General features: G+C 36.3%; 1 protein-coding gene across 1 annotated transcript in view; it reads left to right on the forward strand.

Moving 5' to 3' along the window:
* QSER1 (glutamine and serine rich 1) overlaps positions 1-10,406 on the forward strand; it is a 47,631-nt gene extending 37,225 nt beyond the window's left edge. The window contains exons 10-12 of the mRNA XM_047071562.1: positions 3,459-3,611; positions 5,076-5,171; positions 6,146-10,406. Of these exons, the coding sequence (XP_046927518.1) occupies positions 3,459-3,611; positions 5,076-5,171; positions 6,146-6,286 (390 nt within the window). The 3' untranslated portion in view covers positions 6,287-10,406. The remainder of the gene's footprint in view (positions 1-3,458; positions 3,612-5,075; positions 5,172-6,145) is intronic.
* Positions 10,407-17,873: the final 7,467 nt, after the last annotated feature.

Raw genomic sequence — 17,873 nt, forward strand, 5'->3', positions numbered from 1 at the left:
AGTACTTTCACTGCCCTGAAAATCCTCTTTGCTGTATTCATCCCTCCCTACCCACTTAACCTCTTGCAACCACTGATCTTTTTACTCTCTCTATAGTTGTACCTTTTCCAGAATGTCCTATAGTTGAAAACTATACCGTATGTGGTCTTTTCAGTTTGGCTTCTTTCACTTACTAATAAGAATTTAAGATTTGGGGGCACCTGGCTGACTCAGTTAGTAGAGCATGCAACTCTTATCTAGGGGTCATGAGATCAAGCCCCACATTGGGTATAGAGCCTACTTAAAAAATAAAAGGGTGCCAGAGTGGCTTAGTCAGTTAAGCATCCAATTCTTGATTTCAGCTCAGGCCATGGTCTCACAGTTCGTGGGATTGAGCCCCCGTCCCATAACAGGCTCTGCACTGACAGCGTGGAGCCTGCTTGGGATTCTCTCTTTCCTCTCTCTCTCTCTCTGTCTCTCTCTCTCTCTCTGTCTCTGCCCTTCTCTGCTTGCACACATATGCACGCACACTCTCTCTCAAAATAAATAAACATGAAAAAATATAAAAAAATAAAGATCTGTAAAATAACTTGTTTTAAAAAAAAGAATTTTTTTTCTGCCATGTCTTTTTATGGCTTGGCAGCTCATTTCTTTTACCACTAAATAATATTCCATTGTCTGAATGTACCACAGTTTATCTGTTCATCTACTGAAGGACATATTTGATTGCTTCCTAATCTTGGCAGTTATCAATAAAGCTAGTATATAAACATATGTGTGAAGGTTTTTGTGTGGATGTAAGTTTTCAGCTCATTTGGGTAATTTGTATAGCTTTTTCACATCCCTATTTTATCCAGACTCCACATAAAAGTGAAAATTGGCTCATTTTACTAGGTAAAAATTAAGGCTCTGAGATTGAGTTCAAAGTTAAATGACACCAGAGTTGCCTGGCTGGCTCAGTCAACAGAGCATGTGATCCTTGGGGTCATGAGATCTAGCCCCACGTTGGTTGCAGAGTTTACTTAAAAAAATCAAAAGTTAAATGACACCAAACTACTAATAGTCCTGTATCATTCACAGACGTGCACTTACAGACAAAAAAGTCAAAAGGTAGTAAGAAGCCCGGTACTAAGAATTTGGTCTGCAGACTACAGTCCAGTATTTTCTGCTTAACTGCTATTATCAATTGAAATTTAGAAAATACCTTGCTTTCTGCAGAGAAAGGAATGCTTTTAGATGTGTGTTTTCTAAAAGTTTACCAAATCTTAAAAATGAGCAGTTTGAGGTACCCCCCCTTTTTTTTTCAAGTAATCTCTATACCCAATATGGGGCTCAAACTTCCTCCCTAGAGATCAAGTCTCCCGCTTTACAAACTGAACCAGCTAGGCTCCCCTTGGCTCAGCCATTTAGAAATGTTAAACCCGTTCTGGGGCACCTGGGTGGCTCAGTCAATTAAGCGGCCAACTTCAGCTCAGGTCATGATCTCAAAATCATGGGTTCGAGCCCTGTGTCAGGCTCTGCACTGACAGCTCAGAGCCTGGACCCTGCTTTGGATTCTATGTGTCCCTCTTTCTCTGCCCCTCCCCTGCATTTCCTCTCTCTCTCTCTCTCTCTCTCTCTCAAAAATAAATAAACGTTAAAAAAAAAAAGGAGGGGCGCCTGGGTGGCTCAATCAGCTAAGCGTCTGACTTCACCTTAGGTCATGATCTTGCAGTTTGTGGATTCAAGCCCTATGTTGGGCTCTGTGCTGGCAGCTCAGAGCCTGGAGCTTGCTTCAGATTCTGTGTCTTCCTCTCTGTCTTCCCCTCCTCACTCACTGTCTCTCTCTCAAAACATTTGTGTGAAGGCTTTTGTGTGGAAAAAAAAGGGGGGGGATGTTAAACCAGTTCTCTAATAACTTGTATTAAAATAAAGCCACCACTTGACATTTAATAGACTCTGTAGATATTTAAAGCTTATGCGATAGTTTATAATGAACAACTGAAAAATTAGTTTTCATATTATTTGCACAGAAAAAAAAACAATTTCTAATTTTGAAATTAGTTATTAATTTTTATTATTTTCATTTACAGCATTTTGCATTTTAAAACCAAAATACAAACAGTAGATTGTAAAAGATTGTCAGTCCTTTAGAAATAATTAACACCATTACTCATGATGATCTTAGTAATTTTAGGAATCCTAAAGCTTTTTGAAGTAAATCATGTTCTGTTTTCCTCAGAAATCCATGTGCTTCCAATCATCTTTAGCATCTTGTCACAGAAAGTACTTGGGAACCCATACAGAGTTTGGAAGAGGTGGCCCTAAAGGTTGTAACTGTTTATAAAACAGTATAGCCTGTCAAATGGTAATTACATTCTGAATAATCAAAATAATGGAGGCACTTGAACCTGTATATTGTCAGAATTCAAAATAGTAAATGATAGTGGTTACTCAATTTAATCTTTTCAAACAACTTTTTCTTTTTTTTTTTTTTAAGTAAACTCTATGCCCAACATAGGCTCAAACTCACAACCCTGAGATCAAGAGTCACACACTCCACCACCTTAAAACAATACTTAAACTAGTTAAATTTAGCTATAAAGATCATTCGTTATTGTTTGTGGCTTTTCATGATTTACCAAGTAGGTAAGGGCATAAATGTGCCAGTGACTTTTAAAGAATGGATTAGAGGAACACTTGGGTGGCTCAGTCAGTTACGTGTCAGACTTTTGATTTCAGCTCAGGTCATGGTCTCACAGTTCCTGAGATTGAGCCCCATGTCAGGCTCAGCACTGAATGCGCAGAGCCTGCTTGGGATTCTCTCTCTTCTTTAAAAATAAATAACAATTAAAAAAAAAAAAGTATGGACTAGAATTGGTTTGGCTATATGACCACTAACTTGTCAGTGAGTAACTACTGTGTCATTGTGGCCAAAAAATTCATCAAGACCTGTTTTAGACTCTCTTAACACAACCGTAGTCAAAAAAGGCAGAGGAGTAGTGAAGCCAGAGAAGTATTATGATGCTGCTCATTTTCACTGTTCTCATCCTCACCTGTGATCCAATGAATTCTTTATAGCAGGGGTTGGCCAAGTGGAATTGGTAGAGCTTTGGAGAAACATATGTCCCTCTTTCCCCTACTTTGAAGCCACAGAGAGGCATTACTAGAAATCCCTGCCTCATTAAGGAGTCCCTACAGTGCCATGTGCTGTTGGCATAAAGCAGGTCATAAGGCTCACTCAAATTTAAGGGATGAGGAAATAGATTCCACATCTTGATGGAAGAGCTACAAAGAATTTGTAGCTATGTTTAATACCCGTGTATATATCTGTATTGTATATATTTACCACATGCCATCTGTACCCTCTGCATATTCGTGTGTGTACTAAGCATAAATGTATGTATGTATTTTTTTCTGTATTTTTTAAAATAAATTTTGAATAGCTGAAAGTAGTTTAGTTTTCCTCTGATGTCAGTTATTTTTGCTTTATTTTAAAGAATGCTTTGGAAAGTTTTCCTGAACTAACAATAATTACCCGTGACTCTAAAGCAAAAAGTGGGGGTTCTGCTATTTCTAAAATCAAAATGAATGGCAAAGCTTATAATAAGAAAACTCTAAGGACTTCTAAAACAACCACCAAATCTGCACAAGTAAGTAGATATTGATTGATAAAATTATACCTTTTCCACTTAATATAATTCCTATTTAAAACATTGAAACAAGCAAATATTTTACTAAATTTTGTTGTAAATATGAAATCTTTTCAGATACGCATGAGCAGCTCCAGCTCAAGGACCAGGGATTTGGTCTTATTCTTTGTGTTTCTCCATCGTTCAGCAGGGTATCTGCATGTAGTTAGTGCTCGCAGATTTTTAAACTAGATTAATAGGCAAGGAATCACCTGATGCCTGTATTTATATTTTATATATACTTTTTACCATTGGATACAAATGCATATAGATAAGTGAGCATACACATTTCCATGAGATTCAATATTCCATATCTGTAAAATTATTGAAATTGGAATTCACTCATTTTCAAACATAGTCTAAATTATTGCCTTTTCAGAAAACAGTTTTACCAATCAATTCCACATCAAAAATATATTCTGGGGGCGCCTGGGTGGCTCAGTCGGTTAAGCGTCCGACTTCAGCTCAGGTCACGATCTCGCGGTCCATGAGTTCGAGCCCCGCGTCGGGCTCTGGGCTGATGGCTCAGAGCCTGGAGCCTGCTTCCAATTCTGTGTCTCCCTCGCTCTCTGTCCCTCCCCCGTTCATGCTCTGTCTCTCTCTGTCTCAAAAATAAATAAACGTTAAAAAAAAAAATTAAAAAAAAAATATATTCTGTAGAAACACATTCACAAATGCATAAAAACGTATGCCCTTGCTCATTGTGCAGTTGTTGGTAAGCGCAATCCAGTTATGCTTTGCCAGTAGGAGATTGGACAAAGAGCCATCCAGATAATGTAATACTATGTACTTTTTAAAAAGAGACTCATTCATTCTTTCAGTAAAATATTTTGAGTGCCTACAGTTTGCAAATACAGTTCTAAGTACTAGGAATATAACAGTGAAAAATGGTCAAAAATCCCTGCCCTCATATCATTTATAGTGGCAGGGGGGATATATGTAATAAATAGATATTCAAGTTTTAGTTAGGAAAAAATAAGTTCTAAAAAATAGAGTTGCAGAACAATATGTATAGTAGGATTTCCTTCCCATTACAGAATGAGAGTTATTAATACGTAGTATACATCGAGGGAAAATATGAAAGAATATATACCATGCTGTTAATCTTGTTTATCTCTAAAGCAAGAGATTATAGATTCTTATACTTTATAAGCCATCTGACATGTTTACTGTTTAAATTTTTTCTATGTTTAAACTTTTTGAAATAGTGTGTGTTTATATTCAGGAAAAAGAGTGAAGGTTTTAAAATACAATTTAAATTCTTAAATAAGCCTCTTGTCCATATTTAAGCATATATCTAGCCATATTAGTCATTTATTTTTAAGATTTCCATTGAGACTTTTGGTCTAGTGTTCTTGGAAAAAGTATTCGCAGCTCAAATATTCCATGAAATAAATATACCTATAAACTCTTTTCTTTTTATAGGAGTTTGCTGTTGATCCAGAGAAAATACAGCTGTATTCTTTGTATCATTCACTCCATCATTACAAATATCATGTTTATCTGATATGTAAAGATGAGGTAATTTTTTTCACTTATTTAAAAATGAAAATTTTTTTCTGAACTTTTAAGGATTCCATACCTATTGTGGTTTTTTAATGTTTTAAAGAAAACTGTTGAAAAATATGTCCCTCTGTTGTCCTGTAAATAATGTTATTCTGAGTATCTCTGTTATGTGTTGTGCTCATATTAATCTGAGGCTCTTAGGGAAGCTGTAAGTGGTAATGTTTTTAAGCTATTATGCTTAATTACCTTGCCATAATAAATGGTACTTTATTTCATTTTCTTCTCCCATAATACAGAATGATCCTGCTTTAATTCACTTCAGGCACTGCTTTGACATCCTGCTGTCTTCCTTATCACTAGAATGGCCTTATCCCACTTAATTGCAGAGAAAGGGGTTTTTGTGCCTTGGCAGGAAGAAATGATAGTTAAAATTTAATTGTAACTTTTAAGTATCATAATTGAGGTTGCTCAGAAATTATATATGACCATACTACCACTTTGTAGGTGGGATAATAAAGTTCGATTTCCTCAAAGGTTTAATGGTTCTAGACAGTAGTATCTTTTTTGACCAGCACTACCAGTTTTTTAATAAAGAGTTAAGTTGGCCCAAGGCTATACTTGATGTGTTTGATGATAATGTGCTGGAAAGATGGTCGTGCAATATATGTTGACTATTTTTACAATGCTCTGAAATGTAGAATTGACCCCAAAATTGGCCACTTAAATTTAACACAACTGGAAGCAATTGAGAAAGTTTGAGCCATTTTTTTCTAGCTTCCTCCTTGCCCTCCTGGAACTAAAAATGATAGGATTAGACTTCACCTGAATTTATGTGACATAATCATTCTCCATGGATGGAATTTGTTTTTTAAAGCAGTATTTGTAGGTGGATTCATAAATCCTTTTCATTCGAGATCTACAAACAGTGAGCTCTTAAGAGCTAATAAAGGGATAAGTATAAGCTAATGTGGCAATTCTCTTTATTTTAGATTTCTTCTGTGCAGAAAAGAAATGAAGACTTAGGACAGGAAGAAATTGTTCAACTTTGTATGAAAAATGTAAAATGGGTAGAAGACCTATTTGAAAAATTTGGAGAACTTCTAAATCATGTACAGCAGAAATGTTCCTAACATTTCCACAAAAATTCCGTCTATTTTATAGCACTAATGAACTGGCAGAGGCGGGTGGTCGAAGGGGGTGCAGAGCCTCAGATAATTGAATGTCAGGCAGTGGTCTCCTGCGGGCACACCTGCTTTGACCATAGAACTTGCATCATGACCTCTGCTGAAGGACAGCGGTGCTGCCCAGGAAGTCAGTCCTTTGGAAATGGACCTAAAACCCTACCACGTTTTTATCCTAATGAATGACTTTTCTATTTTGTAAACCATTGGGTAACTGAGTTTTATTTTCAGAAATGTTTTTTGACAAATGATGAAGCATGCACTAAATATAATTTTTCTTTATGGCTAGAGAAATAACACTTACGTAACTTGATTATTTTTTCCTGACTCTGACTAAATACCAGAATGAAAGAGAGGTGGCACAGAAAGCATATGTTTATATTCATGTCTGGCCACAAAATGGAAAGTATTGTACATTATGTAAACAGATCTGGTGTGATGTGACATTTTGTATGAGAATATCCTCAATTTAAAATATGAAATTCAGAAACTGCATTCTGCTTTACGAACTCCTTTTACTCTTAACATGTTCAGGAAACTGGATGTGGAATTGGTGCAATTCTAGGACTGCTTTTTGTGTCAAATTATATTGTAATGAGAAAAACAATGACATACTATTTTCCCTATCTCGAAGAATATTTTCGTTTATACTGTTTTTCCTTTGGAAAAATTTTCAATTGTACATTTTATTTCACTAATAGTTGTATTTTTCACAAGGAAAATGTTGTGGTTATAATTAAGTTTGATGTATCTGTACTACACTTTCCATTATTTTCAGTAAATCTTATTTAGTTATATATGGAATTTCTATTGTGAATTCTATCTTGAGGTAACCATTTTTGTTTATACAGATTTGCTTCAGTGTTATCCACAATATGCATTCAGTACTAGAATTAGTTTAGCTTTATAAATGGAGTTGTGTTAGACACTGCAGTAATTTTCTAATTCATGAAAGTAAATTTCTTACTAAACTAGTACTTGATAAACTGATTTGTCAAATCAAAATTCACCACGTTATACGTTTGGAAGAATGAAATTTATGATTAGGCTACATGCAGTGTTAAACACAGCTTACCTAACTCTTAGAACTGCAAGTGGTAGAACTCTCCTTTGGTGCCTTTCCAACCTTTATACATGCTGTTGTAGCTTTCTTTAGTTTGATAGCTAGTGTTTCAAGTAGTATAGCTGAGACAGTGAATGTATTAGGTTCAACATGACCTTTTGTTTTATTTGTGTTTGCCAACAGGATGCCTTATTTGTTTGAGAAAAAGATTTACTAGTGTCCTTCTAAATGATCTCCTTTTTTAGGATTCTAAAGAAGTTGTTAATCATCATACTTTTTGTTTATTTTACCACCGTTTAGTGCCTTAAGCCCTATCAAGAAAGCAGTGTTACTGCTCAATGCCCAAATAAGACATGCTTATGTGGACATTGCTGTTGTCTTGATTTTGAGTTAACAGGCCAACTTCTTATACTTAAAACCTTGCTAAATTGGCAAAGAATTAAAGATAACATGTGACTTGATTTGAGAGTAAAACATTGTAGCATTGGGTAGAAAATGAGTGAGTTAAGCTTACATATTTATTTTTGATGGTTATCTTATTAAAAGCAATAATTCTTAATCCAACAATCCTTGTACCTGCCATTAGATGAGATAATAATAGAAGTTTCTCTCAAGGGTTAAATGTTCCACTTCTGAAAGTTTCTAAAAAGACCTGTTTAAACAGTTGATTTTGAAAACAAAAGTAACCTATTAGATTCATTTTGCCTAACTCAAATGAGAGACTTACCAGTGAGAGCATCATAAAATTAATTTCACCAGGTGGAGAAGAGTAGGAAGCAGCCATATTTCTTTCTGATATTGACTCTGGACAGAATTGGTTTCTTTCGTTTCCAAAGTGCAGAGTAGATAACTACATCTCCTAATGTAGTGTTCTAAGTACATAAGTACATGTCTTTCCTCCCTCAGTTTAACTTTCCTGAATCATTGATGGTTGAAATGCCATCATGCATTTAGGTAACACTTGAAGTACATGTTTGAAATCACTAGCCACATTTCCTTGTTAAGGCCCATGGAAAACAGGTACATTTCCTTAAAGTTAATCTTATGTTTCCTATAGAAAATAACCCATTTCCTCTTCAACTGCAGTTGTCCTCAAAATGTTTGCAGTTGTATTCATTTTAGTAAAACAAGTGTTTTCATAATGTCAGAGGCCAAGTCTGTGATAACTGCCTGAAGGAGACCCAGTTGTTTGGCACTGTCTTCTCTCATTTGATCATTAATATAGGCAAGGGCCTCAAACTCGGGCCTTCGCAAAAAGTGGGACTATTATTATGATAACCATTCATGAGTCCTTTCTTTGTATGAAGTTGAATAAATACCTAGCTGATTAGCATTCACATTCCTTGCCACGGAGTTTGAAATTTGTAGTATAGAAATAATTTTAGGTTGTAGATAGAATTAAAGAGGTAAAGCACACATTGCCACAACCCATGAAAAACATTTTTAAGAAAGATTGGATTTTCCTTCCTGCAGATATATCTGGAAATAATATAAAAAATCAGTTTGTGTTGGTGTTTATTTGTAGTTCCGACTGGTGGTTGTAGAAGGAGCTTCCTTGTTCACATTTTCATAATAATCCAGTTTCCACTTATTTGATCTCTAATGAAGTCACAAACTTATGATGATGTGAATTTATCATAGTAAGTCAACAATACAAACTGTCCACTCTTCTTTTACACTATCAAATAGAAAACATTGGTGAGGTGCAAAAATCTTAATTTAAACAGGAGACGTTCAGATTATCTTTAAGTTTCTAAATTTCTTTAAGTTTCTAAAACTTGAAAATGATAGGTGACTCATACATTATTACTGGTTTCAAAGCTTTCCTCACATTTTTTAAAGTCTCACTTTCCTTTTAATATATATATTTATTTTTGTTGAAACAACTGTTTTCCAATCTATGATTTTGAAGATACACCAATAAAAACCCAATGTAGCAGCAGGGTTATTAAATCAGCTTTGGGTCCCAAAAGTTGCTTCAGATGTGCAAGTTGTGAATTTTATTGTATTTGTAGAATACAGTTTTTGTTTTGAACTACAGTTTCATCTGCTTCTCAAAAATGATTTTCAAACAGAGTGAACTGTCCCGGGATAACTGCTTCTACCCATGTCAGTTGCATTTGACACGTAACTGCACAAATGAACAATGTACACTATTGGTTGTGCATTAACTTACATGTACAACTTTTGGCATCTATGTTCACAAATGCATGTTTTCGAAAATCACCTTTATTTATAAGTGACAATGATTGAAGTTAAGGATACAAAGAAACCTGCATTTGTAGCCCAGAGTTTTAAGTGGTCCATAACACAATGTATGGAAATGTGAAAGACAATTTTGTATATTTGTTTGTTACTAACTCAGATCATTAAAATGAAAACAATTTTTTAAACAACAAAATCAGAATGTTTTGAGGGTTTGTTGTTTTTTTTTTAAGAATTGAAAACTGAGGTATTCTATTATCCAAAAGCATCATCATGTTATAGATTCTTCACACAACACCTATTTTGTAAAGTCCTATTGTAAAGTTATTAGGTACAAATCTATATTAACTATTGAATATGTAAAAACGAGTTTATCCTGATTCATTAATTTTCAGAGTAATAATATCCTGCCTTTACCTTCATATGCTATTTTAAAACATTAAGTATTCCAAGTAAATACATGCTCAGCATATTTGCTGTGTTTTAAAATAGTTTTTTCCAAGAATCTTTACACCCAACGTGGGGCTCAAACTCATGACCTGATATTGAGAGTTGCATGCTCTACCGACTGAGCCAGCCAGACACCCCAATTAATTTTGATTGTAAGAGCACATTTCAATCCTTGACTTATTTTACATTGTTCAAAACCAAATCTTCAATCAATGATCTCTATCAAAAATTGTTTTAAAATTTTGTAACGTCCCTGTTTTATTCTCCATTGGTTGCTAAAATTGTGTTAATTTTCAGAAATAGTCATTATTCAAATATCGTAGAAAATAGTCATTAAAATTATATTGCAAACCTAAATTATAACACTTCTACACTGCTTTATTAATGTCTTGTTACTTTCTGGTTCTTTTTATTAGTGTTTTATTTTTTATTTTTTATTTTTTTTTTAATGTTCTTTTAATTTTTTTAAGTTTATTTTAAGAGAGACAAAGACAGTGCGAATGGGGGAAGGGCAGAAAGAGAGGGAGAGAGAATCTCAAGCAGGCTCCCAGCTGCCAGTGCAGAGCCCAATGTGGGGCTTAACCCACAAAACCGTGAGATTCTGACCTGAGCTGAAACCAAGAGTCAGACTGAGCCACCTAGGTGCCCCTAAGGTTTTCTTTTCTAATGTTTATTTTAGAGAGAGAGAGCATGAGCAGGGGAGGGGCAGGGAGAGAGGGAGACACAGAATCCAAAGCAAGCTCCAGCCTCTGAGCTGTCAGCACAGAGCCTGACGTGGGACTCAAACTCAGGAACTTTGAGATATGATCTGAGCCAAAGTCAGACACTTAACCAACTAACCAACTGAGCCATCCAGGTGCCCCATTAGTGTTTTTTAAAATGAATTTTGTATCTCAGAGGAGCTCTCTAAAATCAATTATTTAACCTGACTTTCTCAAGAAATACGTGTAAGAGGAGACTTGTTTTCCATATGGAAATGTTTTTATTACCAGAAAAATAATAAAGTTACATACTTATTTTATGAAAAAAAGTCACAAAATATGAAAATGTAAAGAAAAAGGTATAAACCACTCTCAATATTAAGTCTTAACATCAGCCCAGAACATGCTTTCAATTCCCAATTTGGGATGGGTCACAAAATTAGGTATTAGCGATTAGCCCTTTTCTGTGGTGTGACTTTAAGTAAATTCTTAGATTTCAGAGATACTTGTGTTTAAATGAAAATGAAAAGGCACATTCCAAAGGGAAATAGAAACTATCTGGATTATTGTTCATTTTAGGTTATATGTATATATATATATATCTGTTCAGTTAGCATGAATAATTTAGAGCTGACCGGTTTCAAATAAAAGGAAGATAGAATTACCTAGTAGTCTGTTGTTAAACCTTACCTATTTTGTGATGTTAATCAGGAGTCCAGAAATTGCTTTGCAAGAATCACTTCTGTTTTACATATAATTTACCTGTAACACACTGAGAGATGTTTTCACCCGTAGCAAATACAGATTTTCTTTTAATTTAGCTCCTTACAATATTTAGAGTAAGGCAACAATGAAAATCATTTAAGACCTAGAATAAAAAATAATGGACATGGTAGAAATTTGTCTTAAATTGTAGCAAGAAGGATCTTTTTCTTCCTTGTCCTTCCTCTCTTCACAATGTTTCTGTGTCTTTTCATTGCTTTTAACCCAGAGTCTTATAAAGTTAAAAGCACTTTATGAAATGAAATGTTTCCTCCTTTTTTTCCCCATTTGTGGCCCAGGCTTAAGGAACATCTTTAAATTCCTCAAATGTGTGTTTTTTCTTGCCTCTAGTAGTTCTTGTTCCCTCTGCTGAATTAGTCTTCCTTCATCTTTTAATTCTTCAGGTTTCACTTTAATATCACTTCTTTTGGATCAGATTAGGTTTTAACCCTCTGGCCCAGATTATGTGCCCTGTGATTCCTATAATGTAGCATTTACCACACTTTGTTATGGTTACTTGACTGGTGCTCTTTACTGTGATATGATAGGACCTATGTGTGTTTTGCTCATCATTGCACTCCCAGCATCTGGTGCAATATCTGATCTCATTAAATATTTAATGAATAACTGGATATATGAAAGAAAAGTTACATGGAACATTGAAAGGTAAAAACAGGAAAGTATTCACTGCATTTTGCAATAAAGGCATTAATGACTTTAGTGAGCAATGTGCAACTGCAGCGTCAGAAGAAAGCGACAATACCAAGAGTTTGTACAATAGAATATTGGTATTTTATGAAAAAGTGCAATGTAGTGGCCATTATTTTTTACATTTTGTCCTCATCTGCAGAGACAGCCCAGGGACCCTGATTTCACATTCCTCTCTTTTGGGCTTGAGACTCCAGCTGGAATAATTAGAGAACAAATTTCCAGTAAAAGTGAATGAATGTTTCTGTTAGAAGTACTCATTGTGAGCAAAATACTCGAGAGGTAGTGTTTATCTACTTGGGGAGCATCCTGCAAAGCTTCATGGAAGCAGTAATGATTAAGCCAAGTCTCAAAGGTTGGGAGAAATTTTACACAAACCTGACTGAAGAAAAAGGCATAATACTTTGTTTTCAGGAAAATGGTTTCTATTTGCCACTAAACTAGCTCTGTCCTCAGACATGTTATGTGAAGCCTAGTCTATTTTCTCATCCTGAAAGTGAGGTAAGAAACAAAGTCTTCTAAAACTATTAATGTTCTTTGATTCTATAGAGACTGGAACGTTGGGAGAAATGCAGAGTTGTTCAACAGTAGCACCAAAGAGAGCAGAACAGGAAGAATGACTTTACCACATTATTTCCAAGCTTTCACTAACTTGCAAGACTTAGATTAAAATCATTAAGCAGGTATTTTATACACACATCCCCCCTGGCAGCGCTTAGTTTACCTTGTGACAGTAGTATAAGATTAGAAACATCTGCTCTCACCAGTCACTTGTGAAGTACTTAAGGTCATATCTACATCATCTTCACCTTTCTCGCTCCAACAGCACGAAGTATTTTACACAATAGGCTCTTAATAGGTATGTGTTGAATAGATGGGTGATTTATACATGAGTGTTCATTTGGACAGTGTTTTCAAGCTGGCCTGTAAGCTCAAAATGCCATTAGTATGGTGCCTGGCTGGCTCAGTCAGGGGAGCATGTGACTCTTAGTCTCAGGGTTGTAAATTCAAGCCTCACATTGGGTGTAGAGATTTCCTAAAAATAAAATCTTAGGGGAGCCTGGGTGGCTCAGTTGGTTAAGTGTCCGACTTCAGCTCAGGTCATGATTCGTGAGTTCAAGCCTCTCATTGGGCTCTCCGCTCTCAACACAGAGCCTGCTTCAGATCCTCTGTCTTCCTCTCACTCTCTCTGCCCCTCCCCCACTCACTCTGTCTCAAAAATAAAACAGTAAAAATTTTTTAAATAATAAAGTCTTTTTAAAAATGCCATTAATGTCAGTGGTCCATTACCTGCTTTCTCTATCTTTAAAAGAAAACCTCTCATCACTGTGCTTCTCAACAGACCAAAGTCCATTCTCTTAATTTTTCTATTTAATTTCCATTTAATCTATGGAAGTGAATGAGCTATCATCAGAGAGCAGCTGTCTTTAAGCAGTGAAGCAAGAGAATTAAAAACACTAGCAACAACTTAGCCGAAAGAACTTGGCTTTCTAATGTATTTTTTAAATTAACCTTGTTTACATACTCTTTTCATCAATGACTTAAAAACTGTTAATGGGCCAATCAGTAAAAGTCTTTTCAATGCCAGTCCTCCATTGAGTTTATTAGAAGATAACGTTATTTGATTTAAGTAGAAGTCAGGAAGTGAAGGTTTTTTACAAATGCATTAATGTTATCACAGGAGTTTGCAAACAATTCACTATCAAAAAGATTATGTATTAAAGCACCATTCACAAAGCATTGCAAAGCAAAAATTTGTCGTTTTAAAGAATGCCCACACTCATGAGCAAATACTGTGCAATCCAAATGAGAAACACGAGAAGTCATCACTGACTGGTAGCTGAGCACCACTACATTAGCTTTCTTGGGCTGCTATCACAAAATACCACAGACTTAGGTAGTTTAAACAACAGAGACTTATATTCTTACAATCCCAGATGCTGTCAGTCCAGATCAAGGTCCAGCAGTTGAGTTGATGGTGAGGGCTCTCTTCCTAGCTTGTAGATAACAACTTTCTTGCTGTGTCCTCATATGACAGAGAGACTCTCTGGTGTCTTCTAAGGGCACTAACCCCAACATGAGCACCCCAAATTTACGACCTCATATAACTCTAATTGCCTTTCAAAGGCTTCACTTCCAAGTACCACCACATTGAGGGTCAGGGCTTCAACATATGAATTGGGGGCAAGGAACAAAAACGTTCAGTCCATGACAATAACTGAGGTGTCAGTTATGACAGAAAAGCTGAAGCCTGCCTTGCAAATAGTCAGCACTGACTGGCTTAAAATTATCTCTGGTCTGGGGTGCCTGGGTGGCTCAGTTGGTTAAGCATCAGACTTAACCATGATCTCACAGTTTGTGAGTTCAAGCCCCACATTGGGTTCTGCTGTGACAGTGCGGAGCCTGCTTGGGATTCTCTCTCTCCCTATCTCTCTGCCCCTCCCCTGCTCACTCTCTGTCTCTCTCAAAATAAACAAACTTAAAAAAATTATATTAAAAAAAATAACTCTGGTCTATCCAGAAGCAAGAACATAGTTTATATATAACTCTTCTATCATAGAGAAGTGACCACAGTGAAACTCTCTTAGCATAGAGGTCAAAGCCTTGCCACTTTGAACTTCACATAGGCAAAAACAGGCTATCAGTTCCTTCCTAAATAAACCCTCCTTTCCCAATTTCTCTCTTCCCCAATTTTCACACCTTTTCTTGAATAAATGTTTCTTCACCTTTTATTTATACCTAGGACCTTTTAATGTTTTTTTTTTTACCCTATTTTTTTTTTTTTGAGAGAGAGAGAGCATGAGTGGAGGAGTCACAGAGGGAGAGAGAGAATCTCAAGAAGGCTCCACACTCAGTGCAGAGCCAGACTCAGGGCTCAGTCCCACAACCCTGGGATCATGACCTGAGCCAAAATCAAGAGTCTGATGCTAAACTGAGCCACCCAGGTGCCCCAAATGTTTTTTTTTAAAGAATTTATTTTTAAGTAATCTCAACATGGGGCTTAAATCTACAACCCCGAGATCAAGAGTTGCATGGTCCACTGACTGAGCCAGCCAGGCACCTCAAATTGGTTGTTTTTTGAAAATAACTTTTATCAGTTTACTGGTTAATGGGTCAATGGAACTCCTCACACTATCATGCCAGATGTCAATCTCCAGCTGTTAAAAACTTTAAGTGTATGATTTTATGCAAAAAATTCAATGGTCTATGCCATGAGTTTTATCAACGTTTTTTATTTATTTTTGGGACAGAGAGAGACAGAGCATGAACGGGGGAGGGGCAGAGAGAGAGGGAGACACAGAATCGGAAACAGGCTCCAGGCTCCGAGCCATCAGCCCAGAGCCTGACGCGGGGCTCGAACTCACGGAGCGCAAGATCGTGACCTGGCTGAAGTCGGACGCTTAACCGACTGCGCCACCCAGGCGCCCCAATGCCATGAGTTTTATACCATGTTTGCATGTGATAAAAATAATAATTAAATGTAATTAAAATAATAGGGAGCACCTAGCTGTGTCAATCCATTGAGCATGCAACTCTTGATTTCAGCTTTGTGTGTTTCAGCACTATGTTGGCACTATGTTGGCAGCACTATGTTAGCAGAGATTGCTAAAAATAAAATATTTAAAAAATTTTATAAATATATATATACACATATAATTTTATATATTATATATATATATAGCTTAAGCAATAAAAATAATTTTTAAAATTCAGGGGTTTTTTGGTAAACTTTTAATTTTTAAAAAATATTTTTTTAATGTTTATTTTCTTTATTTGTGAGACAGAGATAGAGCGTGAGCAGGGGAAGGGCAGAGAGAGAGAGGGAGACAGAATCCCAAGCGGGCTCCAGGCTCTGAGCTGTCAGCACAGAGCCCGACACAGGGCTTGAACTCATGAACCATGAGATCATGACCTGAGCCCCAAGGTGGACGCTTAACTGACTGAGCCACACAGGCACCCCAGATTAGTTTTTTTAAAGGTATTATTATAGGTATGAAATATTAGGGAATACATTTCTCTTTTACCTTTTGTTGTCCCTTAGTCTTTTTTTTCATGTTCCATTTTTTTCTTTTTCTTATTATATGTAACATTTATAAATATTAACCTTAATAGGAGCAAGGTCTGTTTTTTTCTAAATCAGAGAGCAGCAAAACTTCCTTCAATTGGGAATTAAACATTACTCCAAATACGCATGTTGGCATGATTAGGTTTTTATTATATATTGAGATTATAGGAAAGTGATTTACTAACTACATTGTATCCAGTTCTTTAAATAAAAGAAAGTTTTGTCATTGGATTTAGGACTGCTTGTTGTGAACTTTGAAGTCACAATCTCACATCCCACTCAATGTTTATCTTGGTAAGTATGCCATTATGGTCCATGCCCTAAGTGCTCTGTGTGTATGTATTTTGTTAAAGAAAGTAGATGATTAGCTTAGTGGGTGTAATTTACTATTAATTCACTGTCTATAAAGACATTAGCTCCCAAGCCCCATTCTTTGTAAACAATATTATTTTTTGGCTAACTGGAAAACAATATTTATAATTCATTACCTAGTTTATAAAGTACCCATTCCGTACAAGGTGCTCTACTTTTGAGATTTACACCACAATAAAAATTAGGATGAAGATAAGCTAAGATTTATTAACTAGTAGTGAAAACAGAAATTATTTCTTCTTGATACTTGGGCCAGTCATCCTGGGTCCTTTTATTTTTTATTTTTTATTTTTGAGGATTTTTCTTCTTTAATCTCTACACCCAACATGGGGCTGGAGCTCACAACACTGACACTGATTTCAAGAGTTGTGAGCTCTACCAACTGAACCAGCCAGGCACCCCAGTCCTGGCTTTTATTTATTTTTATATTTTTTTAATGTTTATTTATTTTTGAGGGAGAGAGAGCACATGAGCAGGGAAGGGGCAGCAAGAGAGGGGGACAGAGGATCTGAAGCAGGCTCCACGCTGACAGCAGAGAGCCCATCTTAAGGCTCAAACTCACAAACCATAAGATCATGACCTGAGCCAAAGTTGGACGCTTAACCGACTGAGCCACCCAGGAGCCCCTTGGGCACTTTGAAAAATTAGGAGTGGGGGCACCCGAGTAGCTCAGTCAGTTAAGCATCCAAATCTTGATCTCAGCTCAGGGTTCTTTTTTAAATATATATATATTTTTTATTTTTAGAGAGAGAGAGTGAGCAGGGAAGGGGGTAGAGAGAAAGAGAGAGAATCTTAAGCAGTCTCCACCTCAGTGTGGAGTCTGATGCAGGGCTCAATCCCAACCCCTGAGATTGTGACTTGAGCCAAAATCAAGAGTGGGATGCTCAACCAACTGAACCACCCAGGTGCCCCTCACCTTAGGTCTTGATCTCAGGTTCATGAGTTCAAGCCCCCTCATTGGGCTCCACACTGGATATGGAGCCTACTTAATTAATTAATTAATTAATTAAAAAATAAAAATTGGGGATACATAATACAACAGGAAGAAGAAAGATTGTTTTTTAATTTTTTTTTTAACGTTTATTTATTTTTGAGACAGAGAGAGACAGAGCATGAACAGGGGAGGGTCAGAGAGAGGGAGACACAGAATCGGAAGCAGGCTCCAGGCTCTGAGCTGTCAGCACAGAGCCCGACGCGGGGCTCGAACTC

Source organism: Lynx rufus, unplaced genomic scaffold (assembly GCF_022079265.1).
Source record: "Lynx rufus isolate CCGP_SWC_20201006 ecotype Redwood Valley unplaced genomic scaffold, mLynRuf1.p SCAF_9, whole genome shotgun sequence".
Taxonomy (NCBI): domain Eukaryota; kingdom Metazoa; phylum Chordata; class Mammalia; order Carnivora; family Felidae; genus Lynx; species Lynx rufus.